The sequence below is a fragment of the Falco biarmicus genome, chromosome 7, assembly GCF_023638135.1.
Source record: "Falco biarmicus isolate bFalBia1 chromosome 7, bFalBia1.pri, whole genome shotgun sequence".
NCBI lineage: Eukaryota > Metazoa > Chordata > Aves > Falconiformes > Falconidae > Falco > Falco biarmicus.
In genome coordinates this window covers 58,019,970-58,046,267 of record NC_079294.1, presented here as the reverse complement: position 1 = coordinate 58,046,267, position 26,298 = coordinate 58,019,970, and the positions used below count along the sequence as shown (strand labels likewise).

The following is a 26,298-nucleotide window of genomic DNA, read 5'->3' as shown; positions in this document are numbered from 1 at the left end:
TTGACAACCGAGTATATTTTTAATAGTTATTAATCTGTAGTGTTTTAGTTGCAAGATAGAAGTGTTTAGGAAGAGAGATCATTGATTTTTGGATCCAGAGGTCTCAGGAAATAAATGTCCCTTACAGCCTTGCAAGAAAAAAAATACTACTTCTATCCTTTATTCATTGTTCTGTAACAGAGATCCAGTTTTCAGTGACTAACCTTTCCTCCCCTTTGAACACGTAATATAAATCTCCACCGTCTCTGAAACCCATTGCAGTTATTTGTCCCGCTAATTCATGAATATTCCTCTGCCATGGTTATTTCTATAGTTATGCTCAATAAACAATGTGGTAGTGTGTATTTTGCAAGCTAAAATAGCCATCTGTGTTGAACATCAGCTGCAAGTGGATACTGTAAAACCTACTAAATAGCTTACACAACTTTAGCAGGTGTTCCATTACCCTAGAAACCTCATTTGATTTCACATTATAACTGTTTGATCCTTCGGAGAGCTGGAGTGGAATGTTTATCATGGTAAGGTGATTTAATGCTGCTGTCGTCTTGGATTGTAGGCTGCCTTTAGTTACCATTAATTATTCTTGCTTTTTATCTTTCTTTTCTTTTTTTTTTTTGGGGTGCTGTTGAGAGATTTTACAACTGGCACTCGGGAGATATGTGCTATAGTGAGAACACTTGACAGATTTTTTTTTTCTTTTTTAGTACTTTTATCATTTGCATGAATAAGGCACAAAATGCACAGATTCAGGTAAACTCACACATAATATTTACAGAATATTGTCATTACCTGCATGACTTTGGAAAAAAAAAAACCAACCCTTACATAATACAACAAAAACAAATTGATTGCACTACTGTTGAGTTTTCACAGACTGCTTCTGCCAGGCCAATTAATGTGTCTTCTTTTTTATTGACAAGATCAATGTCAATCAGTGTGTAGGGCATTATTAAATGCAAGAAAAATGTAACCTCTAGTTACACAGGCCTTTATCAAATGAATTGATTATTAGCTGCCCTCGATGAGAAGTACAGGGGCTCAAGTTCACAGTGGCCAGGTATTGGATGGAGGCACTGTGGAAACACAGTAAAACCCCCCCGTTCCAGCCCAAAACACTAGATTTGAAATGCACAGCTCTGAATCAATAGCAGCGTAACAAAGAGTTATGAAGAATTAAACAAATCTGCACTCTTTCACTGGGTGACTATTTCATCAAGGCATTATCATTCAGAAGGCTGGCAGAGATGCGCAGTTCATCATTAGCTGTCTCCAAACTGAACCCAATGGGCTGCAGAAGGCAGAGTCATCTGTTTGTTCAGTCATGCTCAATGTAAACAATTCCACAGCATAAAAGATGCAATGGGAATCTAAGTACATCCTAGTGTGTACAGTACACACGCACATCCACACACACACAGCTTTATCTGTGGCACAAACAAAATGCCACACACATGGAGAGAAAAAAAACCAATGCTACAGTTGGGCCAGAGACTGAATTCCAGCAAATTGATTATTAACCCAGATATTCATTGAGACATTACCATTTTCTGACATTTGTGCAAGAGGCAAGGTGAATGCATACATATTAAAATGTTCACATTTAATGGGAAGGACCACGCTTAATGGCAGTCTAAAATGGAACCCATTTTTCAAGTATTTGCTTACTGATTTTTTTCCCAATAACTTTTTCTCTTAGCTATTCAGAACAGTAAAGTAGCCCCCACCCCATTGTGCTACATGTCTCCTTAGCTCCAAACAAAAGAAATGTAATGACCAGCACTTTCCTTTGTTTTGTTTTGTTTTTTTTTTGTGTTTGCTCTTAGCAAGTACATTGAAGCCTTGCTATAGCTACATGTGGCAAGACACAGATGTTGCTGAAGTAAAGACAGTTTCTTTGGCCACTTTGTTCTCTTTAATAACAAGCAAGTCTCTGTCTTATGTGTCTACCATGCCACCATCTCACAACCTGTACAGGTCAATGCCACACTCGTTTTTAGCACAGACATGTCCTAGTAACTGTATTTGTTCAGTGGTCTGACTGAAGTAGTCTGAGGAACGAATGACGGTTTTGGTGGCACATCAGGTTTTAAGGAGGGTGTCCTCTTTATTCCTGTACGAGGAAGGGTGCCATTGCTCGTGTAACTGCTTTGCCTAGACAAGGAAGGCTGGAGGTGAACGCTGACAGGCGTCCCTTGCATGTAGTCCATCTTTGTGCCTGCCGTGGGAGGCATGTACCCCCCACGATTAATACTAGGCTGTCTGGATAACAAAACACCATTTGGTGAGTTTAAGTTTTTAGGAAGGGCAGATATTGAATGCCTTTGTGAAGAATTTTTGTGATAACCTCTCTGCCTTTCCAAAGAGGTCATTGGTACTGCAGGAGTGGTGGGAACGTCCACTCGTTTTGTGGGGCTGTTTCTCGGAAGAGTTGATGGAGGAGAGTATAAAGACGCCTCCCTGTTGGGAACCTTAGGTGGGATCTCAGACATATTTCCCATGGGATCCAGCATTAAAGTCTGGTGGGCCACTTGAATCTCTCCCATAATTGCTTTGGGATTACTAGTAGTTTCATTTAAGTGTTTCAGAAAATCATTCAGGGTGTTCCTGGAATCAACAGACCTCCTGTGGTCTCTTTTGCTGGACGATTTTGTAAGTGGATGATCAATATGTTGCATCTTTTTGTCTGCCTTGTGCGCATTAGAATTTGAGAAAGATGTATTGTAATCATGGGTAGCATTGGGAAGAACGATAGCACTAGGAATATGTCCGTGACTTAGAGGAGAGTGGGGTGGAGGACTGGAAGGAAAAAACTGAGGGCTTTTCAGTGGGGTCTCTTTTCGTGAAGCATTGAGGTTACTATGTGCTTTGTCCGATTGACTTTTCATAGCCTGCAGAGTCTTTTGTTGAAGAACCGGTGTAGATTCAGGAGTTGGAAGCGCAGCTAATTCTGGAGGCTGGCCCCTGTGGTCCACCATCATGGACTTCGTATCACCGTTTGGTGGCAAATCCTTCCTGCTAGTCAACAGGTTTGTGTAAAGTTTGGGTGAATCAATGTTTTGTTGATATTCCTTGACGGGACTATCAAACAGCCCATTCAGTTTAGCAAAGCTCCCACTGGAGTCAGTACAGGACTGAGCTGATTCTGCATCTTTGTGTATTTTTCTGGATTTCCGTACAAATAGATCCCGGTAACAGTAAACGGCCACTCCCGCAATAAAGGCTCCCAGGACAAAAGCGGCAAAGACACAAGTGATTAGGACATTCATATGAACCATTTGGTTGGACTCTCCCGATTGTACTTCCCACCTTACACCTGCAAAAGACAGGCAGTGTATCATAAATCTACATGCGCTTCATACCGACACATTTCAGAAGGCGGCAGCCTCCCTCCGGGAAGTGCCTATGCCGTGTCTGTAAGTGCTCTGTGTCTAGTGTTAGTGCAACTCGGCTGGATCCTGCAATCCACAGCACTGGTGAATGCAAATAATTTAAAAAATAAGAACGACTGTGTGAGCATTGACCAGTCTAAATGAAGACTGTCCATTTCCTCTGATAATGAGGAATGCTTGTCAAAGCTTCTCTCCTCATATTACATTCCATTTAGCCTGTCCCCAAATTTCCTTTAAGGCTCACAAATAGGGGCCTGCATGCTATTAACATTAATGATTTCTGCTGGAAAATTGAGGTTAGAAGGTGCTGCTAGGCCAGACAGCAATTAATAACTCATGGATAGATTTCTCTCTCAATTTTCTGCCCAACTCATAAATCAGTATCAAAAGAGAGACAGGATTATGCAAATGTGTAAAACTGTATAATGTACATACTGCATTGTTATAACCACGTTAATGTACTATGGTGCAAAGCTTGTAAACTAATACATCCATAGGTTGCTAGCCTTGGAGTACCACACCTTGCATTATATAGATGTACATTTTTTGAAGTTCAAGATTATGTCATTTTCTTAGAGCACTGATTTTTCTTTTCTTTTTTTTTTAAGTCAATAATAAACATAAATACTTGCATAACATGAAAAAAACCGAATTTGCAAGGTTAAGTTATTAGAGAATGTTAAAATTTAGAAAACTTTTAGTTTAGACCCAGAAGTTTAGATTAATATTGGATTATTAACTAATATTGGATTAGATGTTTTTTGTTCGTATATTAACAACAAGCTCCCTCTGGTTTTTTGAGATTTTTAAAGCAACCACAGACATCTTGCAGCTAAGACATTAGTTTTTAATGAAAGTAATTGTGTTAACTATCCCAAGGGATGTTAAAAGGAAAGAGCAAGACGGAAGGAACAGATTCACTTTTGTTAGAGGCAAGGCCTTTGAACATTGGTCATGTTCAGGGTTATGGGTTTTAATGGCACTGTGCAGAAGAGGAAAGAAAACGCGACTGAAGTTCACCAATAGCTATGACACAAAATGTGACTCAGAACCAAGAACAAATGGTAACAAAAACTTAAAGCAAAACAGAAAACAACTGCAACAAATTAAAATGACAAATGCACTGCCATAATGGCTGATAGGAAACCTGATATGTTTTGGTGAATGGTAATAAAACACGAATGGGTTTTGGCTGGTGAGATTTTCAGTAAATACAGAATGTGCAAACATGTCTGTCACGGGGCTCTTCTGTGTACTGATGGAAGAGTTGTTTTAGGTTTTGGTTATGGGCTTGGAAGCTTCTCAATTCTTTGGTTGACTGCAACAGTCTACTGAATTAAAGTCTTTGTTGCCGTTAAGAGCCTAATCAAAGGTCCACTTAGCTGAAAGAATGGCTACAGAAAGATGAATTACATGCAGAACGTGTTTCTTTTTGTGTTTGGCTTAAAAACTGTGTGTGTCTGTCTAGAAACTGAGATCATCTCTGAATTGATGCTCATATCCAGAGAATAAAAATTCAGCACATCCTTACTCAGATCTGGCCCACGTTCTTCAGAAACATGCTGCAGGTAGGCATGGATTTAACACATGGATCTGTCACGGAGCTGTGCTTTGTTTTCTGTTCACCCACCCACAAACCAAATGAAAAAACCCCAAACCATTATGTTCTTGTAAGCAACCATTCATGAGGACTAACAGTCTTACCCAAACTAGACTAGTCTGAAAACAACCACCAAAGGTGCATATAAGTCTTGAATGTAATTTTTTTTAATGCATCCAAAACTCCCACCGATTTTAATGGGAGCTTTGGAGCACTCCAGGAATAAAAGGCTGAGCTTATTATCGGTGTTTCCCATTATAAGCTCTAAGCAGTGCTTTGTACACCAGATAAGTAGGTATGAAAAACATGATTGCACTGTCTGCATATTCACAGGAAAGGGGTGTACAATACAGCCCAACAATCATGGCTGTTACATTTAAGCCTTAGACAATGCTGAGAGACTATCAGGTTTCCATTCAGCTGCAATGTATTCCCTGGTAAGGCCTTACCCTTTGGGACACCTGATAACGGATCAGAATAATCAGAAGTGTTTGGGTCATCTTGAACTACAAATTTCCGAGAGCCAGTCACTTTAGGTTTCCAGGAACCAATCACTTTAGGTGATATAACTGGGATACTTGCCACTGTGGTAATGGAAGCTGAGGAGAACTCCATGTCTGTGGTGGCAAACAGATTTTTATTAACGTGTTTCATGGCACATCTAAGCTATAGCTGGAGACAGTATTTAATGGGAGTTACATGTCAGAGCAAAATGTGACCCCCTACACTCTGCAGAAGTACAGTGGGCTGATTAAAATCAATTGGTTCAAAAATTTTAAGTACAAAAAAACCCCAACATTAAAACATCAACAGCTGCTAGCCAAAAAGCCAGAGAAGTCAAACATGAAAGCAGTGCAAAAGTGAAAGTAAGCAACTGGTGGAGATGAAAAGCACAACTTCTTCTACTTAATAATTGCTATATTCTTCACTGGAGACAACACAGTTGGCTGCCTTTTAAACATCTTAAAAAAAAAAAAATGTTACTTGGAAGGATACGCACTCGTGACAGGTTATGCCCGAGAAACCAGATCAGCCCCATTAGTGCTATTATGGTATACCAGGAACTGCTGAATGAGCCATTTCTACAGGTGGAGATGAAAGGAATGTTTTTAAGCCCTATTTTGTAATGGTTCCTAAGGAACAAAGTTACATAGATCCTAGCTCCTCTGTAGCACATTTGCTGAACGGAACCATCATAGCCTATGAGAAAAGGCACACGAGGAGGAAACACATCAATTTGGGTTTACAATCCAATGTCTACTTTGCACCACTCAAGCATTTTGTGTTTGCTGTCCCAGTAGGTTTAGGCATGAAAGTTCATGGCTCAAGATCTGACTGAGAAATGTACTTCAAAAGCACACTTGAAAATAAAGTTCAGTTGTACCTGTGTCCTAAAATATCACTTTGAAAATTCAGCTGATAAACACTCATGGCAAGCAAGGCAGCATTTCCACGTAACACAGTTTTGGTTTGCTTTCCTGAGTCTCTAACTTACATTATGGGTAAATACATCTGGAAAATATTAGTCTCAAACATTACTTCTTGTCAAGTTACAGAAGTGCAAATATCAGAAACCAAAACACAAAATAATATTCTTGTTGCACTCTTACAATACACACAAATGTATTATTTTTGTATTTGTCAGTCAGAAATGTGCCCGTGGTTTGGAAGCAGAGACCCAAGTTCCAGGAGCAAAGACTGGAAAATAAGGGCTCAGTCTTGCTCCTGTTGGAATCAACACAGGTCCTGGTTTGGATTCAAGAGAGGAGCACTGGGTCCCGTCTCCCTGAGCACCAGGGGCTGACGGTGGAAACACTACTAGAAAAATCACTAAAGGAGAAAAGGATGTGAAAGTCCATCTGGCAACAATGCATATAAAGTTTTTTCTAAGCCACATTTGTCTACACAAGTCCTCATTCAGCTACACAGTTTGTGATGTTAATTTTTTTCCATTAGCATAAACTACTTAAAACATTTCAAAAATATAGAAATACACATTTTAGAAAATGTGTATTTGTGCAAAAAGCTTGCTGGGAAAGAGGAAAAGAGGAAAGGATAGGTAAGGAGGAAGATGATGAAATTCTGCCATTCATCTACTAGAGATGACCAATAGGGGCATTCACAAATGCATGGCTGGGGAAAAAAAGAGTAAAGCTTAGTGGACTTTCGTGCAGTGAAGATGTCATCTATGTTAATCAGGCTCTTTAATAAAAGATGTCTCAATAAATAATGAGCTGTTAACATGCGGCTACACAGGGTGAAGTGCTGAGTGAGAAGAGTCTGACTATCTTTACCATCAGTGGGAACATGAGTAAAAGCACAAAAATGGAGGATTGCCAACTGTGCAAAAGGAAGGAAAAAAGGGCTGAAAATGCTGAACTGAAGGAAAGTAAAGGTCATTAATTCAAAAAAATTAAAAAAAACTAACCAGATGTTGGGTCGCCAAATATTTTGTAATCTGGTGTAGCTGTAGTAGGCAAAATTTCTAAAAGAATTAAAGGAACAAGTAATCAGTAAAAAGTAACAAAAAGAAAGCAAAAGATCTCAAACCTGAGTAATGGAAAATAAAAACTAAAATATTACTGGTTACAAAAAAATAAATTCTTCAATACTTTGCTGTAGACCCCAAATAGTTGCAAACTGGTGAAGGAAAGACAAAACTCTGCCACCCAGGACCAAAAAGCTCAGCTTTGTGAACATTCGCAGTAACACCAGGTGATGGTTCATCGGGTTACTGAAAAGCTCATCACATATTTAACATCCATAGTGAGGTGTGGCCACAGACTACTGTTGAGACATAAGAAATGAGCAGCCATGACTCAGCCTTACCATGGCAGTCCCCAAGCTGCGCCGTGTTGCCGTATTCAACATCTTGTACGTATCCTCCAGTGCTGTGGTTGTATGAAACAAACAAAGAGAACCTGCAATTAACAGTATTAGTAGGGAGACAAATTGTGATTTTTTTTTTTCTGGAAGCAGCAAATGGAAACATATACAAGAGCTGGTGTATGGCCCAAAAAAATTCTTTTACAAAATGCACAAGTTAGTTATAACCAGGCTTTAAAACTCTATGTACCTGCTTATGCCAGGAAATGGAAAGAAATAAAAAAATGTTCCTTTTTTCAGCAACTTCATCGTGTGTTCTGCATTGGGCATGCTCTTGGTTTTAGTTACAACTGTCCAATTATACTAGTTAAAGCTTGCAGTGGCCTGCTACAAAGGCCTCTTTTAAGATACAGCTGCTAATGCACTGTATATTACAGACTTGATTTTTGCAAAATGCCTTTGGTATGCATATATATATCACCCCAGCTCCAGCATGGAGGCAAAACCTTAACTCTTTTCCCACTGTGAATCCCGTGCCTTCACATTTGCAATTGACTGTGCCCTGGCCGTGAGCACGCCTGGGAGGGGATGCTATGTCCTGTCCTCTCTGAGCTGCTCAGCTTTGCAGGCAGCAATTTCTTGCCTTCCTGCTTCCAACTGCTCTTCCTACAGGTCTACTTGTCCTCCCACACATACGTAAAACTCCTGCTAAAAGCGAGTCTTCACCTAGAGACTGCAGAGTTAGGTCAGACTTTTTCTGTTCTCTTGGACATAGAGCACACCGATAAACCACCTTTAAACCACCTGGAAATATCTTAATTGAGTGCAAGAGGAGAGGAACAGGATACGAGCTCGTGTGGTCTCTAGGGCATACGTAGAGATGCAAGGCCGATTTGGAAAGGGGTACTTACAGCATGCCTGGCGTCACTCTTCCACACACCTCGTGGTCTAACCAGCCACAGTACGGGTCCCGTGAAGCAATACATGCCCTTGCAAGAGAAAAACCCCAAGAAATCATGCATTTTTTACTTCCTTCCCAAGAAATGTTGGTGCCCTTCCTTTAAGGGAGAGTTCAGGAATGGGGCCGTACTTTTTACATGACCCGTGACGCTCACACCGACTCAGAGGAATTCTAATGACGCAGCTGGAGAATGCCACGAACAGAGCATGGTGGTCTCTATCCAGCTGAAGGGAAATGACTCTTCTGTCCTCCTCGCTCTCAGCATTACACCTGTTCATCAAAAATAACAGAAGGCCATAGTTTTAGTAACTGTCGTACTCTGTGCAGTGCTTACACTGCAAACATTTTATTGTCCCTGTAGCTACTGAAAAGAGACTTTTTACATATAGAAATGTAACTTAGTGGTCTTTGCTGAGCGATTTCTAAACAAATCTATGGATTATCAAATGCCAGCTTCTGGCCCCTATTTACAGCTAGGTGAACAGTTTGCTGAACTATGTAGGGAAAAAATCCAAATCCATTTTCTTTGTTCTCTCAGTCGGCATAAATATCTCAGCAGAACAGGAGTCCTGTATTGGACACCTGTACAGTCTAATTGGAATGCTTCCATTCCTAAATTCTTTGTGCCAGAAAAAACAAGATTAAAATGATTAGATGCAGTTTATACATTATTGGTCACTCTTGAGAAACCCTCAAGATAAGCTCACATCATTCCTTTTTAACAGCAGCGGCTAGTTCTGACGTTTCATATTCGGGAAGAAGCTATCTGTTTGCGGAAGAATTAGACTGCATCACTGATGTCACTGGAATGGAATTAGGTTGTTCACTCAACCCATGCAAAACAGCAAGTGACCAAATATTTTCAGGTTATTCAACCTGAGGAACACCGTGCAATGACAAACAAGTGGTGATGGTGATAATGAGTTGGTTTTCGTTTGCCATAGCTTGTTTTAGCTAGGTACCAAGGACTAGATGAAGAGCTTAGGTGTTATGGTAATACTTACTTTGCATGATTATACGCTTCAATCTCTTCCAGTAATACGCTGTCATTCAAAGAAAAAGGCCTGGTCTTTGCCAAGATTTTGAGTACTACTCCTGCTTCAGAGCCAACAAATATGACTGTGTAGTTCTGGTAGGGCCCAGCAGCATGGTCTACAGCAATTGCCGTTAATCTGTATCTATCAAGACCAAAGGGCATATCATTAACAGTGCATTTTCTTGGTTTTCCTTTTCACGTGTCATTTCTGAATGGTGTCATACCTGACACGTGTTTTGGTAAACCAGGGCTCCTCAATGACCGAGGGAACAGCTGAGTCCATCAAAGGATGAGATTTGATGAAGGAAAGTGTTTCGTCTGGGAAATCAATGGAGGTTTTGTAAGCCTCTGCTAGGCCGTGTTTTGCACAGCAGCCAGGTCTGAAAGGAGAATAACATTGTTTTCCTCTTGGCATTTTAGTTAATGAGAAGGCAGCCTGCTAATGAGCATCCTTATGGCTGAAGCGTAAAGCTCTGCTTTGGTTTTCACCCGACAAGACACTCAAGAGTGCAGCTGATTTAAGGTAGCTCTTTGCAAGGCCAATATTATGGCATTCATGAGCAAGAACCTTTTACCTTGGCTTTGGTACTTTGTCTTCAGGTACAGCTGTCCAAACAGAGTCAGGAGTCTTTTGTTCTTTAAATCTCCCTTTGAAGACTTTCTCAATGTCATCCATGCTAAAAGCACAGACTGCTGAACCAGGGATGCTGTAAAATTAGAAAAATAGTTGTGAAAACTCATGACTACAATGGCACCAATTTCAGTGTGAGAGAGAACCAGAGAACTGCCTTTGATGTAAGGTTGCTCATCTCTCACCTGTTAAGCTGCGTGGTGAACACACCGACAACCATGGGGACTCCATTGATTTCTATTATGTCTGTGATAGACTGCAGAACATCAAAGTAGAAGAATGAATCCCCGGGAACCGAACAGTTGAGCCGAGCTTTCAGAAAGGATGTCCAATGTTTCTCCAGGACTCTTTGGGACCCCCCCATGTCATTTTTGCATATGCGTGCCACACGGGAATACACAGCCTGTGGAGGAAAATAGAAAAAGAAAAAAAAAAAAAAAGGGGGAAAGGGAAACGGAGAAAGGTTTGAGAGATACAAGGAAAGCAGTGCTTGTTTCTGAGCTGTTAATAAAATACCAAAGATGACTTTGTTAACAGGAAGCTGCCGTTTACGTGCACAGAAAGGATGAAAGCAAATGGTGTTTAGTTCGTCGTGCACAGGCATCTTAATGTATCACCAAGCAAATGCAACAATGCAGCTTGTCCCCGCCCTTTTTTCCCTTCAAAATCATATTGTTAGTGAGATTTAAAGACTTTAATTAACCATGTGTAAAGGATTTAATAATTTATTATAGAATATCCTTCCATGGTGAGGCACGAGTATTATACTCTGTACTGGCATGACTGAATTATTCAATATCCAGGGACATTAGAGAAACTTCCTTGAAACTCTTCTTTTGTGTTGTTTTCTTTTGTTTCTTTGATAAGCATGAAAAAACCCCTCAGATTTTCCATTACTTGCCACAACTGTTAAGGGAACAGCAACACTACAGCAACAGCAATACTAAAAGATACCAGTAGCAAGCTCGCCTAACAGCAAGGCATAGAGACCAGAAACAATTTTTTGGTTGAAGAATCCACTGTTCTGGTTCCCTTCCCACCCCTCCCCCCATAAAATATACTGATGGGAAAATTGTGCGAACTCTGTACCAGTCCACACTTCATATTGTAAACCGTGCTCGTTAGTGATGCTGTTTTAGGATGATCTCATCCTGCTACGACTCATGGCTACCTGACAGCTCGCTGTGACAACACCTACCTTGCCTAAATTATTGTGCTCTACAGCAATTTCTCGGAAGAAGAAGTAAACGTAGTTCCCGTATTCTATGGCATGGAGGAAGTGTGGTTCTGTAAGAAAGAGCAAGGAGAAGGTTACTTCACAGAATTAGACAATGGGCACACAACACTCACTATGCTGCGTGACTTGGTGGCTTCTCCACAGGTCCATACCAGCTACCGTGAGCTCCAGTCTTCTGGATATTTTAGGATGTCCAAATGCGGGTGCACTGGAGCTTAAATGAACTTGAAGTATTTAATATTGGCTAATGGACTGTGAAAAGACCTCACAGAAATTGCATTTCAGCTAAGGTATTTTGTTACTGAAGATTCATTCATTCATGTATTGAACAAAAATTTTGTTTTAATTGTATTAAACTGCTTTTTTATTGCAATCGTACTATATCGAAAGCCACATATATGCTGACATTGTAGCATACGTATAAAGCACGCTGGCTGTGAATTACCTGACCCTCTGTGTCACTGAAATTACATTTGTCATGTGATGGGAAAATACTCCCCCAAATTACCTTTTATCCATTTGGAATCATACTTTATTGTTCTTAGGGCAGATCCATCCCCCATGCTGCGATAAATAACAGCATCACTTGCCAGGAAATCTGCTACTGTTGCTGAATACAATTTTCCATCTACAACGGAAGTTGAAAACGTGGTATTAAGAGGCCTTTAATAATCTACAGAATTCCGACTAGCCTGTATTTTTCACCGTCTCTTTACTGTCACTCTTCCCCAAATTGCCGTAACCTATTTATTAACAGCTCAGCTTCTAATCCTTTGGAGCCCCTCTAAAAAATTCAAGAGCAGGGGCACCATGACACCTTTAGCTTTCCTGTGCTTGCTTTAAAAGCTCTCTGGCTCCTTTGGCGTCATTAATCATTTAGACTCATTACAAGCAAAAGTTCTTACCAGCAAAGAGGGCGACATTGGTTTGTCTGGCATCAAATGGGCACCTTGCCAAACCACTAATTTCCTCCCCATCATACTCTAAGGTATTCAGCTAGAGAAGAAAAATGGGTGATAGCGTCATTTCTATTTTGTACACTAGCATAAAATCATAACATTGTCTTTCCACAAAACTTAATTCAGCACATTGGCTTCTGTCTGGTTTTATTTCACCTTGAAGCACGCTCCCATCACACTAGATGTATTTGCTGTAGCATAATTAGAGTAAGCAACACCAGTAACGGATCAATGACATTTTCAATATTCTTACCCGATAGTATCTGCACATAGGGTTAAATGCATTTGTTCCACAGACAAACACCATCTCATCGTTTCTTGGAACAAAGACTTTAATGAAGTTATGGCATTCATCCTGAAAAGAGAGTAAGATGTATTAATCACAGACTTTAGGTATGCAATAAACATTAGTGTTGTTTTTCTAGAATGTATATGCTAAACTTACTTTATGTTTGCCTTTCATAGCACAGTTCTCTCTGTCCTGCTGCCTTGACCTCCATGTTAATTTCTGTTAAATCAAACCAGAAAAGGACATTTAATTTCCTTTCCACGAAAAGTTCTTAAAAAATTAAAACCCTAAGAAAATACCTCTCCCTTGCCTGCAGCTCTATCTACTCACCTTGCTTGGAGTAACTTCTGATTTTGGAACTTCATTTAAGTTTACAGTGTAAACTTGGTCCCTGTTTGCAAAGAGTAAAAACACAAGTAAATTTGGGCCTTGTTTTTGATAAGCTAAATCTATTTTTAGAGTGCTTTGTTAGACCAGAAACTTTTATGAAATGCTCATGGATTTTCTGTGTTTAATACAGATCGGAGGAGGCTGGTCATAGGCAACGTGGGGTGGTTTTGATTTTTATTGGTGTGGTCCTTGGAGAGCACCCACAGTGTCCCGCTGTCCACTTAAGTATTTAAATGTGTTATCCTCACTTCCTACATCCCTGATGTGTCAGTCCAAGTTTAAAATGATCAGGAGAGGTTTTTACCAGGGCAGCAATATAAAAGAGCGAAAAGAGTATTTGATCATTGGCTTTAGCATAACTACAGTAACTGCAGCCTTCAAATCCAATTTTCATGCACTGGCCATAGATACAGTATATTTCTCTGGGAAGTCCTCCCCCAGTTCTAATTTTTATCATATTCCACAGATTTTTCCAAATGAATTTTACACATAAATGCAAAACCAGAAGAGAAAAGAATTTTAATCTAATGAACTGAGTGAGGGAAAATTACCTGCCAGTGATATAAAGTGTGTCTCGAATTTTCAACATCAGTTGGAAGTCCAGTCTGTGCTGAGATTCATTGCCTGAAGGGCGTCCTCTAAATACTGGATATTGCCTTGAATCTGCAAGTAAAAATGGGCTACACCATCACTCAGGATTATAGAGCTAAAGAATCAATATATGGCATTGATTAGCTGTATATACTAGGTGTAGAAGGGTTTAAACTAAATTCCTTGAGTAATGTCTTGAATATAAATGAGAAAAAGATGGCTAATGTCAGCAAATGTTCTTTTTCCTGAAGTTATTGCTGTATTTCTGATTGCTTTTTTTAAGAAAATGATTAAGTGTTCTATTAAAGATACAAAGCCAGTAAACACATTTCAATTTGAAAGGAAACCGACTTTTTTTTGATTTTTATTTTATTAACTTCCTAAGGTAAAAAACCCCAACAAAACCCAACATTAGAACTTCTCCCCTAGCGGTTAGCACCATTTGCAGATTTACTTACAGTGGTAGTCAACGACGTTAATAGGGTCCTCGTCTTCAGGGAAGCTGACAGCTCGGCACTGGGAGAGACTCATCAGCATCACGGAGGCACAGAGCAGAGGAAGCCTCATGGCTGGTGGAAGGTCAGTACCACCTTTGTGGCTACACTGGTTAGCTACCTGGGAAAAGGAACGCGCCGGTGAGCTTTTGGCAGCGCATGCGACTTCCTACGGCAGGAGGGTTTTCCGTTTGTATTTGAGCACTGGCAGCAGTGGGCTAAACTGGTGCTTATGGAAGGCTCCTGGATGTACGTTGATGGGAAACTGCTGCGTGACATATCCCTACGCAAAGCTGCTCTGAAACATATTGATGTTTGCTAATTTTTAGCTGGATTTACAGGCATTTCCAAAGAAGCTGTCGACTGTCAGCCCATTTAATTCAGGGGAATCACAAACAGAACATGCAGGCTGCTGACCTGGCAAGAAAAATTGTCAAACTTGGGATTAGAATTTTAATTAAACTGCAATCTCTTTCCATCCTCTCTATCACGGATTGTCATCCAATAAAACCCTTTCCCCATAAAATACCTAAATCTGATCCACAAAAAGTCATGACACACACAAGCTGTCTGAACATCCATACCACGTTTTAAAATTATTGCTTATTTCTGGGATGTGCCATCACAACACTACCCTGACATGCTCACTGCAAAAGACCTGATGTCTAAGACCAGACACTTGACGTGTTGCCTGGTGCAGTGACATACACACACGTAATAGTAAATGCAAAAATGCTGCCTCTGCACTGTGACAGTGCTTGTCACGTGCTTCGCAAGGGCGGCAAGAGACTCAAATGGGGGCACAATGCTGGACTGGGCTCCAAAGATGCCGCTTTCCCCCAATTCTGTTTGTTACTGCAGAAAGCTGGCAACTTCAGAGACTTTCACGGTGGGGTGTTTTTGTGTGTGCGCGTGCACGCGCGCTCTATAGGTTATACGGCACGTGTTATGATAGCACCACAACGTTATACAACAAAGCTTTGAAGAGGGGAAGGGAAACATAGCTTCTCCAATTAAACCGCAGGGATATTTTAGTGAGCAGAATGTAACTACTCAAGTTGCAATTTGGGTAGGATGCAAGAAAACGCTTCTCAAAGTGAAACGTGATCCTTAATGTGATCCTTAATGACCACAAGTGGTCCGGGCAGGGGTCAGATTTCTTGTTAGAAACCTGGCAAACATCGCACTATTCCCTCCTCCAACCTTCTGGAGGCATTCATTCAGGCCCGATTCGCAGGTCAGAGCTTTGAGTCACCAGCTCAATGCCTTGCAGTTGCTGAAATTGGTTATCAAACTCTTTGTCTAAACAGGAAAAAACAGAAGCCCTGCCATTTTAATGTTGCAAGAATCGCTGCGAGAGGTACACCTTGCCAGTACAAAGTGCCAGGCTTGATCCAGCAAAGCACATAAGTATTAATCATTTAATAATTTGAAAAGCAATTAAAAACCCCCTTCATAACAACACTTAACCTTTCAGTAATGTTTACTGAGGATGAAAATACTGTATTTGTTAATTGATAGCAGGGCTGGCTAGGGGCAGGGCTTGGTCCTTCCACGAGGCTGCCGAGCTCAGGCGGATCAGGCTGGGCTGCGAGCAGAGCAGCTCACAGGCTGCCAGCATTTGGCGACAGGGTGGTGTCTGAATGCCCGTCCATTACAGACTGACCTGAAAAGAAGCATTTTCCACCGTTAATGATATTTCTGTATCTCAGTCCACCAGTCCAGAACGAATGGGCTGTGCTCCTAGTCAAGATTGATGAGTGCAGTGGTTAATAAACACTAATGATTCCTGGCACTTTCCCTCTGCTCTTCCTTGTCCTGACATGGCCCCTTCAGCTGAAGCATCTTGCGTTAAATTACTAATGAGCAAACTTAAAACAAACTGGAATTAATAAAGTTAGTCAAATTAGCTCTTTCTTGTGAAAGCACCATTAAGGCAAAGTCCTGCAGCACAGTGGCTCCCAGACACAATAACAAATCATTAATGGTTACACAATCTTTCTTTTTTTTTTGGTCCTTTTTTTTCCCACCCTAAGAAAAGCAGGCTCCAAATATCCAGCCCACTGCTGTCCCAGTGGAAGAAGAGAAAGGGGAGGCACACAAACTGTACGTTGAGTCAGTGCAAAGTAACATCTGTAAGGTGCTTAGAAGAAGTCCTCCCTGAAGCCTCATCTTCTTGGAGAACAAATGAATACAAATTGCCAAAGAGCAAGAATCTCTCCCAGGCATGTAGGCTTCAGTTAGCACAGGAGATGAGGTTGTTTGTGACCCACACATCATGACTCAAAGAGACCCTGGCCTGGCTGCAAAATGCATGCAACCTGCAGCCTGCACAAGTTCTGCCAGCAGCACGCACGGGCATGCATTAGGAAGTTTCCTTTTTCCTCTCTTTCCTTCCAATATTCCCTCTAGGAGGAATTCACTGGGGCAACAAATACAAAACTTGAATACAACCTGCCTTCCAAAGGCAGAGAATGTCTTCTGGACTGGAGGAGATGGCTGCAGAGGACAAAAGGGCAATCTGCTACCTGGTGGCCGCAACAACCACACTGTCACAAAACCAAAAAGGAAACAACCAAAATGCCAGGTAGACAAAGAGAGTATCGAGTTCTCTCAATTAGATTCAAATTTCAGGGTGTATATCATACTCCCTAAACCAAAGCAAACTTTTCTAAACGTAAAAACACAGGATGCGCCTCCCTGGAGATTGCACCGAGAGCAGGAACAAACGCATGTTGATGTCTTCCTCAGAAACCCCTCAAACCCCTGAACATACTCCAGAGACGAACTCTGAGAACATAAAAGGCAGGAACAGTTATGTTCAGCAATCTCTTTCAACTAAACATCACCTGTCGCAAGTCTTGGTGCAAGCAAACACCTACATCTCATGAAGCACAGACCCTTGTCCTGCGAGGACAGAAGAGCGGACAGAGCTGAGCTAGATCAGCAAACCACAGGCAATTGTATCTATTCATTATTTTTCTTGTTAAAACATTACAAGAAGAGTAGCCCTGACTTCTAGCTACATATGAGAAGAAAATGCATTAGCTGCTTGGACATAGGCTTGAGATCAGAACCGCTGAAAAGAGAATAAACTTGGAAGAGCAGCTGTTCCCTGGATAATCAGAAAAATGGGCTCCATCTAGGCCTTGGAACAGGCGTTTATGACAGCCAGGTGTATGCTTCTGGTAGGCACAGATACCGTGCTGCGAGAGACATAATTCTTGCCACATTCAGACCTTTTAATGGAGGCCGCTGCTGGGGACTACGAATAACAATGCTGAAGTATCTGTTTGGACCAGAACAGCTGATGATGAAACGCTGGCAATGCCTACCTTCAAGAAAACGCAGAAAACAATCACACTCTGGGCCTGATTATTTTTCCCCAGCCAGGATTCAGACCAGTCTGATTAATTTCTCTTATAAATTGCATTCCTAGCATTTCTGCTAGGAAATAATTCATGGCAAGTGCAATGTTTGGAAATTACCATATTACTATCCCTGTTTTTTTTGCAGCTGGGGAACTGAGGCACAGATCAAGGGCGAATTTGTTACTGAGGCCAACCACCAAAAAAGCCTTTGCAAAGGCACTGAGCTGGTGGGGGTCGTTCCTTGCAGCACACGTGAACGGGCCAGTGCCACTGGGTGGAAAAGGCAGTACCAGATCAAAGATCTCCGGGCCATTTGGTCTGTGCCGTAACTACTTTTGTCTGCAAACACCAAGAAAGGGAGGTGTAAATGTTAACTGGTGGCACAGATCCACACCGGTGAAGAGGACAGCAGCCTGACTGAAGCAAGCCTTCAGGCCAGGGCTCTTGGTCAAGTGGAAGGCAGGTGGTTGTCCCAAGTCACAAACTGGCTCCTTGTGGCTGGCACCTCTCAATCTCACATATGAATCCCATCCTTCAATTCCTGATTGGGGGAATCCAGAGGAGCAGGGTATCATTTCTGTTAAAATATGAGCCTGCCTTCAAACAATCACACATGAAGGGGAACAGGCTGGTGTTTCTTGCCCATTAATCTACTCCAGCCTTTGACAACGCGCTGGTGACACTCCATCAATCATCTTTCCGTGTGCTACCACGTAAAAGAGGAGGGGGGAAGGGAAAGGGCATTCAGCCAGCTGGAAAGAAGCAACACATAAAATAGCTTCAAACCAGACTGATGCAATATCTTCTATTCACTCGAAAAAAAAAAAAAAAGTATCTTAAAAAATCTCCTTAACACAATAAATGCTTCTCGAAATGCTAAGCGCAGACAGGAGTGTGGTACAGCAAATCCAGGCTGAAGTTCAAGATAGGTCAGAACAAAAGATATATCCTAAAAGTTAGTTCACTTGTGGAGAGCTTGGCGAGGCAAAGGAGAAAAAGGTTGCAATAATAAAAGCTGAAAAACAGGCACATAACACGAAAAGGCTGAAATGACTACATGGTGTTCCCTCTCCCCCAGACACAGGGCAAATCAGGCCGTTAGGTGAGATCAAGGGTCTCCTCTGGGCTTGGGGGTACGCGTTAACCATGACAGCGAGGGGGGACAGGCAGGACTGATTAGCAACGCGCTGAGCTCAGTCAGTTCATGTGCTGCGGTTTCCCACAGCCCCAAGTGACTGGACTTCAGCAGATCGGGAAATCCCTGTTGTCCTCTGCTCCTTCCTGCATGCAAATGGCTCCCTGAGGGCACTAATTAGTGCAAATGCACTAACTAGTGCATTTCTGAGATAGCATCTTCTGAAATTTTAAGCATGAAACCACTCTAATAATAAGATAAAAAGTTAAAGCAAAAAAGTCCTTTACTGCTGTTTGTTCAGAGATGCTCAGCAGGTTTCTTGGGACCTACAGCTGAGGCTGCTGTTCCTCTCCCTGATGGAGAGCAAAGCAGACCCTCTGCAACTTCCATTCCTCTCAGCCCTTGAGACAAGCCCCAGTGAGGGTCACAGTGCATCCCTGGGCAGTGCCTGCAGGGCACCGAGCAGCTGCCCAAACCAGTGCTCCGAAACTCTTTAACCAGAAGACCACGCAAACAACACAGACCTGTTGGCTGGGCTACAGCAAGTCACAGATTGCACTTGCAACCAAATAAAAGTCACGTCAGTCTCCAAACGGGAACTTACTTGCGTCAAACACAAGGCACACCCCTCCCCTCCCCCCCCTTTTTTTGGATGTAAAGGACTGGTGTAAAAAGGTTAAAAATACTGTTTACTATGGCCTCAGGGATTCTCGCTTGATGTACAAATCACCGACGGTACACTAGCTGCAGGCTGAAAAACACTAGCTGAAAAGGGTATGGTTCCCACTCTTGGCTTCATGAAGTTAAAAGCCGTGCTGGCAGCGACTGCTGCGGGGGTAGGACTCACATCGGAGTTTACTTGCTGACGGTAACTGCTCCCAGGTGGGAGAAGCTCAGCTTCTTGAGCCAGGTGCAGGGAACAGCTTGCCGGCGAGGTGTTGGTGCTGCTGCAAGGGCTGGAGCCGCACTTCACCAGTGCATGGTACAGAAAGGTACCTTGTTGCCGAGTTTTGGTCTATCAAGCAGGTCAAGCTTTTCAGAAGACAAAACATTTCGAAGAAAATACATGAAGGTGGTACAGGCCGCCTTCAGCAGTGCTCTAGACCCGCTGCAGAAACGTATGCGGTGGCAACCATGGGTGCACCAGCATGTTCACTCAGAACAGCACCTTATCTCTGCTGTGCGTGGAACAAAATAACTACTGCAGAGCCACACACTAGGGGAACCAGGCCAAAGTGGGTTTTGGTAATCAAAACACAAAAACAAAGCATTTTTCTATCATCCATGCCAAAATATAAGACCAGCATGGCCCCGCGTCTGGTGGCTTGAACTCTAGAGAAGGAGCAAACAACCCTTTGTCCTACCTCCATTTTTTTCCAGTCTTGCTCCTTTTTTCTATGTCTCACTGCATGAAATGGGTATAATGAGTCATTTGCTTACAAGCCAGAAAGTATTCCACACAGAATGCAACATTTGCCTTAAAAATCTGCATCAGTATCTATTAGATGAGAAGCAGGGGGATCAGATTCCCATTTTAGGTCATATCTATACATAGGTTTTCCAATGATGCAATTGTTTTATAGTGTAGTAAGTCCTCCCAAAACAAGGGTACAACAGCCAGCATCAATACAAGTGTGATTTTTTTAATATTTTTTTTTTCAAATGGCATTCCAGCGTAAGCATGCTGCTTCTAATGAAGGCTGACTTCAGTTCCTGAAGGCAATGCCTGACACAGGGGTTTAGTGTACATTCAAATCTCAGAGATTGTCTGTGATGTGATAAATTTGTATTGTGGAGTTCAGTGACAGATTGTTTCAGCTAATTATCAAATAACACAGGAAGAAAACCTGTGGTTATAATAAAAGAAACATACTTAATTCTTGTAGTCCCTTTTAGAAACTTAGAGCATGATTTTGCATGAATAAATAAGAAAAAACGTCAAATTTCAACTTGCAGTATCTAGCCATCCTTTATTTCTATAACAGCTTTAAAGTCTGCAGCTCGGAAGAAAAAAATTAGGATATTTGGAGCCATGATATTAATTGAGCATGAAAGTGCAAATAACAGGTCTGTTATTTTAAGATAATACTTGACGACTTTTAAGGATTCTGCATTAACACCTCTTGATCTGTGCCTAAGTAAAAAAAGATAGTTTAATAATAAAGTGATGAAACCCTACCACTGAGCATCACAGCTTTCATCTTAATTGGCTTATGGTAGTGCTAGCTACACTTGGGTTGTTTGCATGCTTTTAATGTTGCAGAAAGCACACCCCTCTTGCTCTGGAACAAGCTGACAGAACGCTTGCAAAATGGATAGGGTGACTTTTTAACGATGCAAATGTTTAGTGGTTGATTAGATGCACTTTGAGGGCTAAATTCTCCTGTGATCAAAAATTGACTCGAACACAGGTAGTTTCAGCAGGAAAGGAAATAAAATGCTGAGCAAACTCTAAGTGATTGCTTCAATTATGTTTATTTTAAGTTAATTTTTGAGAGTTAATGTTAACTACCTTCCCTTACCAGGGTGATACAAAAGTCCTCCAGCTGAAACCAACCTTTGATTTCAGCTCACATCTATGGCTGAATCGGTTCCGTTTCACAAAGCTCCCGCAGGACATGCTCCCCTTGAAAGCTTGCCAGGGTCGAGCTATCGGTGATAAAGGGCAAGGTTCTGTAACCGACGCCGGGCTCTGGATTCCCCGTTGTAGCAGGTCTGCGTTTTATGCATCCAAACTGCTCGTGCCCAGCTGAGACCGCCCTAGGAAATACTAAATTTGTCTGTGAAAGTGCCCAAGGACCGGTGCAGAGAATGTCGATGCAATGACGTTCAGGGCTGTTCTACGCTCTCAGTGCTGACCCTCCGTGAATTCCTGGCCATGGGCAACACCGGCAGCAGGAGCCCCCATCCCTGCCCCAACCCCCAGCCCAGGACTGCAATGCCATCGTGCCGGGGAGAGCAGCCCCGGGCGGCAGGGCGAGCTCAGCTCCCGCGCGCCTCCAGCTCACAGCCAGGGCAGGGCGGCCCCGCGCTTCCATCGTGTTTTTCAGTCGGAAACACTTTTATCCTGGAAACTAGAGAGAAGTCTCAACCCATGATGATGAAGATCTAATTACTTACAGTAGAGACTTGGATGCAACCAAACCACCCCCCGTGGCCCCAAACAAAAGCCCCAACCCCTGGCCGAAGCGTTCCCTTCCCCTCCCTCCAGGAGGGCTGGCTGCCGCGCTGGGTGAGCAGCCCAGGCGCAGAAGTGTCCCTCCTGCACGCCCAGAGCACGCCATCCCATAGCAAAACTGCCACGTTTCGGCATGATTAGGCATCATCTTGATAAGGCAGCTCTGGGACAGGTACAAACCAGTATTCGCAGGTGAGGCCATAATGAAGGTCTCGGGCAGAACTTGCACAAGTCCAGCTGACGCCACCGCCAGCTGCTGGCGGCACCCCTGGGTCTCTGTTTGCAAGCCCTGCCACCTCCCAGCAGCGCAGAGAGCAGCCTTCACCTCCAGCTGCGCTCCAGCCCCGATCCCCGAGATAAGCACTGCCCATTTTAGACCTGGCTGGAGCCCAGGAGGTCAGGGCTTGCCTACACGATGAAGTGAACGGGCTGTTTTGAAATGGAAGGGAGGTTTGGGGGAAAGAACACGCCCCAGCAAGCAGGCCAGCTGAAGGAAAAAACAGGGATTTGCACTGCGGAGAAGGCAGGCACATCCACTGCTCAACAGGCTGTGCTCCAGACAATGTTGCTGTCAACCTCACTCCAGAAAGCATCACTTCTTCCCACCCACTGCTCTCCTCGGCTATAAACATCCCTCCAGCATCTCAGCACTGTGCCTTGCTCAAGCATGGGGCTTGCTGGCTTCGGTTGCTGCTGCTGGGGAAAAGGCTGCTGCATGCCACTGCTCTCACTTCAAAGAGAAAGTAAATGGCTGCTGGAAAACGCCAGGAGAGAGGCAGGAGACTGTCAACTGGCAAGAAACACATCACAGCATCTCAAGCACTGCGCCGGTGTTAGCAGTGTGCCATTCTCGGGGCTGGAGCGGGCAGCGCCTCGCCTGCGGGAGTACTGCCCGTGGAGACGGGGGAACAACGGGGTTTTAGCTAGGCTTGGTTTTCCTGCACGGACAAATCTGGTAGCTGGCCGCCCAGTTAACCTGTTTGTATATGCAAAGCATGTGCTCTGCCACTTTCCTGGGCACAATCAATTACATGTACAAAATGCAGGCATGAAAACCTGGAGGAAGCCTGAGCGCAAAGTTAACATTTACTATTATCTTGTTAAGCATTAAAGATTAACTATGCCAGTGAAAGGATGTGTTATGAAATGTCTTTCCTAGGCTGGAAAGTAAATAGAGGGAGAGTTTCGTGTTTTTTCATCTCAAAACCTACTCAGAATTTGGAATAATTGTTTAAACTGCTGCTTTATTTTACCATAATAGCAAAATGTAGTCACTTGCCACGTGACTGCTTGTATTTTCATTTGAGATGTCGTGCAGAAACACATGGAAATCTGGTGAAGGCAAACCAATTTTAGAACATGTTCCGAGCAATTGTTTTGCAGCACTGCCCTACAGTATGAAGTCTCTTACATTTCTTAAATTGCCTAATCAAATGCAGACTCTGTTCCAGTCACGCTAAATTTTCACATAATGGCAGAAAAATACTTCTTTCTAGCCTAGCACCGAACAGTTGGATCACATTATTACATTTGTTGCTTTTGTAGTCTCCGAGTGAGTATTTGTAAATGTATGTATATACATATATCCATGGGGGAGAGCAATGGTGCTCATGCTGCGAGACCCTGGGGACCATTGGAGGGGCAGAGGTACGTCTTGAGAGGTGTCTGTGCTGAGGGTCTACTGGGAATACCTGGCTTATCAAGAACACAGAGGGTGGCAAACAATTTATTTTTTAAAATCAGACAAATTAGCGCAGGATTTGATCCAGCTGATTCTTTACCCTGCAGTCTGCTGAAGTTACTAAACAGATACAAATGCAGGTAGGTAAGTTACACCCGTACTACTGCCAGCTTGGGGTGGGAAGCAGGACTGGTACAGCGTGCAGCCATGGCTATCCTGCTCTAGGTCCTGAGCTTGGGCATGTCCCTGTACCGCATCCCATCCGCGTGGGGGATTCTCTGCATCACAGAACTACCCGCTCTCCTTGGGCCGAACACAACCTGCAGAGCCACGCTCGGCACTCACCTGGAACAGGGCTCAGCCAGAGCTGGGCACCACCCTCCCCTCTTTGACGTGGGCTACATCACCCCATGATCCCACTCCCCCTGTAAGGCAGGAGAGTACTGGCATCACAATGCTTTGGCATTCTGACTAGCGAGCCACAAAGAAGCCACAGATCAGACCTTTAAAAGTAAAAAAAACCCAAAAAACCTAAAATAATAAAATTTGAAATCAGTAACATATGGACTGCAAGTGCTTGAATCAAGGTCACAAGGAAATCTGTGGCAAATCAGGGAATGCGACTTAGGGCTTTAAAGCTTTACATGACAGCCTGTCCCGTTCTCTCCTCCATACCAGCCTCCCAAGATCCCCAATACAATTACAATGTTTCCCTAAATCCTTATGTTATCACCCGTAATATCGGGCCAGTGTAAGAGCATAACTAATCACATCGGACCCACACGCCATGTACCTCTGCAGTTCTATTTTCCCTCCACAGCTGCCCCAAATACATGCCGGTTTGTGCTGGCCCAGTTTGCCACGTCAGACCACTGTGCAATCAGAGCGGTGCTTGTCCTGTCTTTGGCAGGGATGAAAACCTGATGCTTTAAGGGGAGGAAAAGCCATAATCCACTCTCACAGCAAAACCTGTATAGTGGCACACAAGACAAAAAAACAAAAAATCTAGCCGTACACTTGCAGGGAATCAGATTAATCCCCAAAGCATGTTTTGTCTGAGGTTACCATTAAGGAAAAAAAGTACATAATGATAAAAATATCCCCACAGCATTTACTTTACGAAGAAAATATGTTTTACCGAGCAAAACCAAATTACTGGCTTTTCAGTGTTAATCTTCGATAAACACGTGCTGGGTTAAAGAAACTGTCATGGAGAGCAGAAGTTTGCAAATTGAAAGGAACCATTCAACTCTGCAAGATGATTTTTTTCTTCCCCCCCTTATGACTCCTTTCACAAGACACCTGGGGACACTGTTCGCACACCACTGACAGCTTTCACACCGCTGCTTCTGCCCCCTTATCCTCACCCTCCTCGTCCGCACTTGTCTCCAGGTGGCAACACACAAAAGAGCTGTATTTGCAGGGGGTGCCAGTGCAGGCTCTCGGACAACTGCTGGAAAGCCAGAGGGCCCCCTCCTGCCCCGCAGCCTGGCCGGGTCAAGTCACGTCCGCAGGGTGCTGAGCCCCCCGACCCAGCCAGGCAGCACCCTGACGTGTAACACGGGGTGCTGCATCGCTGGGGGACCACGCAGGCTGCTGACCGCGCTCTTGGTTTAACGGCCATCACACAGGCGGAGTGGCAGCTCCCTCGCGAACAGTGGGCTACAGCCAAACCCCATCTAAAATGTTAATTCTGTAGCCTTAACTACGCGCTAAGGCTCCTGTCAGTTAAATACACTTTTTTTCTTCTCTGGAGTCTTCCAAACCCGGATGGTTACACGGCCCAGTAGGGCACGCCAAGTGTTCACACAGCACGGGAAGGAGGTACCATGTGGGACAGAGAAACAAGGGCTTGAAATACAAGCGTGAGAATTTTCTGTTGACCCCAAAGTGCATCTCTCGTGATAGGCACGCACGGAAATAGCAGCGACACGTTCCATCAGTGGCGTCCCTGCCGCAGCCCCGGCACCCACAGCCACACCAGGGAACACGGCGGCAGCACTCCAGGGGAACAAATGCCTTTTGTTTCACACCACAACAAAGCTCCGCGGAAGGTCCTGCCCAGCAGAGGTGCGAGCCCACACCTGGGTGATGCTGGGGAAAGCAGGGGCCCAGCTGTCACGGCCATTTGTGACTCACATTAAGAAAAGCCCGTTGTCGCAGGAACAGCCGAGCCCAGCAGCCAGCTGCTCGCCTCTCATCCCCTGCGAGGTTCCCTCCCGCCCCGGGTGGGCAGCCAGGCTGTGATGCTGGTCCCCGCTGCTCGCCCATCCCCTCCGGTGAGCACCTCTGTGCCCCTTCCCCGCTGTCCCCTTGCGCTGGAACAGCCTCCCAGCACCCACCTGCCGATTACCGCCCCGCTCTCATCCTGAGCCCTCTTCAAAGCGCTCTCTTGCCCCTGCCGCCTACAAGCATTGTGGCCCCTTCCCGACACACGCAGCTCGGCTCTGTTTAGGCAGCCTGCACGCCAGCATGCTGCTGCTGCTGCAGGCCAACGCACCCCCTGCTCCTGGGGGCCGCTGCCTGGCTG

General features: G+C 43.6%; 1 protein-coding gene across 10 annotated transcripts in view; it reads right to left on the bottom strand.

Annotated features, from left to right (window-relative positions):
- Nucleotides 1-577: 577 nt before the first annotated feature.
- SEMA6D (semaphorin 6D) overlaps nt 578-26,298 on the bottom strand; it is a 140,002-nt gene continuing 114,281 nt past the window's right edge. For 3 of the 10 annotated variants that reach the window (XM_056346453.1, XM_056346455.1, XM_056346454.1), the window contains exons 2-19: nt 14,368-14,524; nt 13,870-13,981; nt 13,259-13,319; nt 13,085-13,147; nt 12,893-12,994; nt 12,586-12,676; nt 12,189-12,308; nt 11,642-11,730; nt 10,629-10,846; nt 10,388-10,519; nt 10,037-10,192; nt 9,781-9,954; nt 8,906-9,046; nt 8,727-8,804; nt 7,819-7,910; nt 7,418-7,474; nt 5,439-5,606; nt 578-3,313 (exon numbers count right to left, since the gene is read on the bottom strand). In XM_056346453.1, the coding sequence (XP_056202428.1) occupies nt 2,010-3,313; nt 5,439-5,606; nt 7,418-7,474; nt 7,819-7,910; nt 8,727-8,804; nt 8,906-9,046; nt 9,781-9,954; nt 10,037-10,192; nt 10,388-10,519; nt 10,629-10,846; nt 11,642-11,730; nt 12,189-12,308; nt 12,586-12,676; nt 12,893-12,994; nt 13,085-13,147; nt 13,259-13,319; nt 13,870-13,981; nt 14,368-14,476 (3,267 nt within the window). In that variant the 5' untranslated portion in view covers nt 14,477-14,524 and the 3' untranslated portion in view covers nt 578-2,009. The remainder of the gene's footprint in view (nt 3,314-5,438; nt 5,607-7,417; nt 7,475-7,818; nt 7,911-8,726; nt 8,805-8,905; nt 9,047-9,780; nt 9,955-10,036; nt 10,193-10,387; nt 10,520-10,628; nt 10,847-11,641; nt 11,731-12,188; nt 12,309-12,585; nt 12,677-12,892; nt 12,995-13,084; nt 13,148-13,258; nt 13,320-13,869; nt 13,982-14,367; nt 14,525-26,298) is intronic. The other 7 variants (XM_056346456.1, XM_056346460.1, XM_056346457.1 and 4 more) reach the window with 7 other exon arrangements.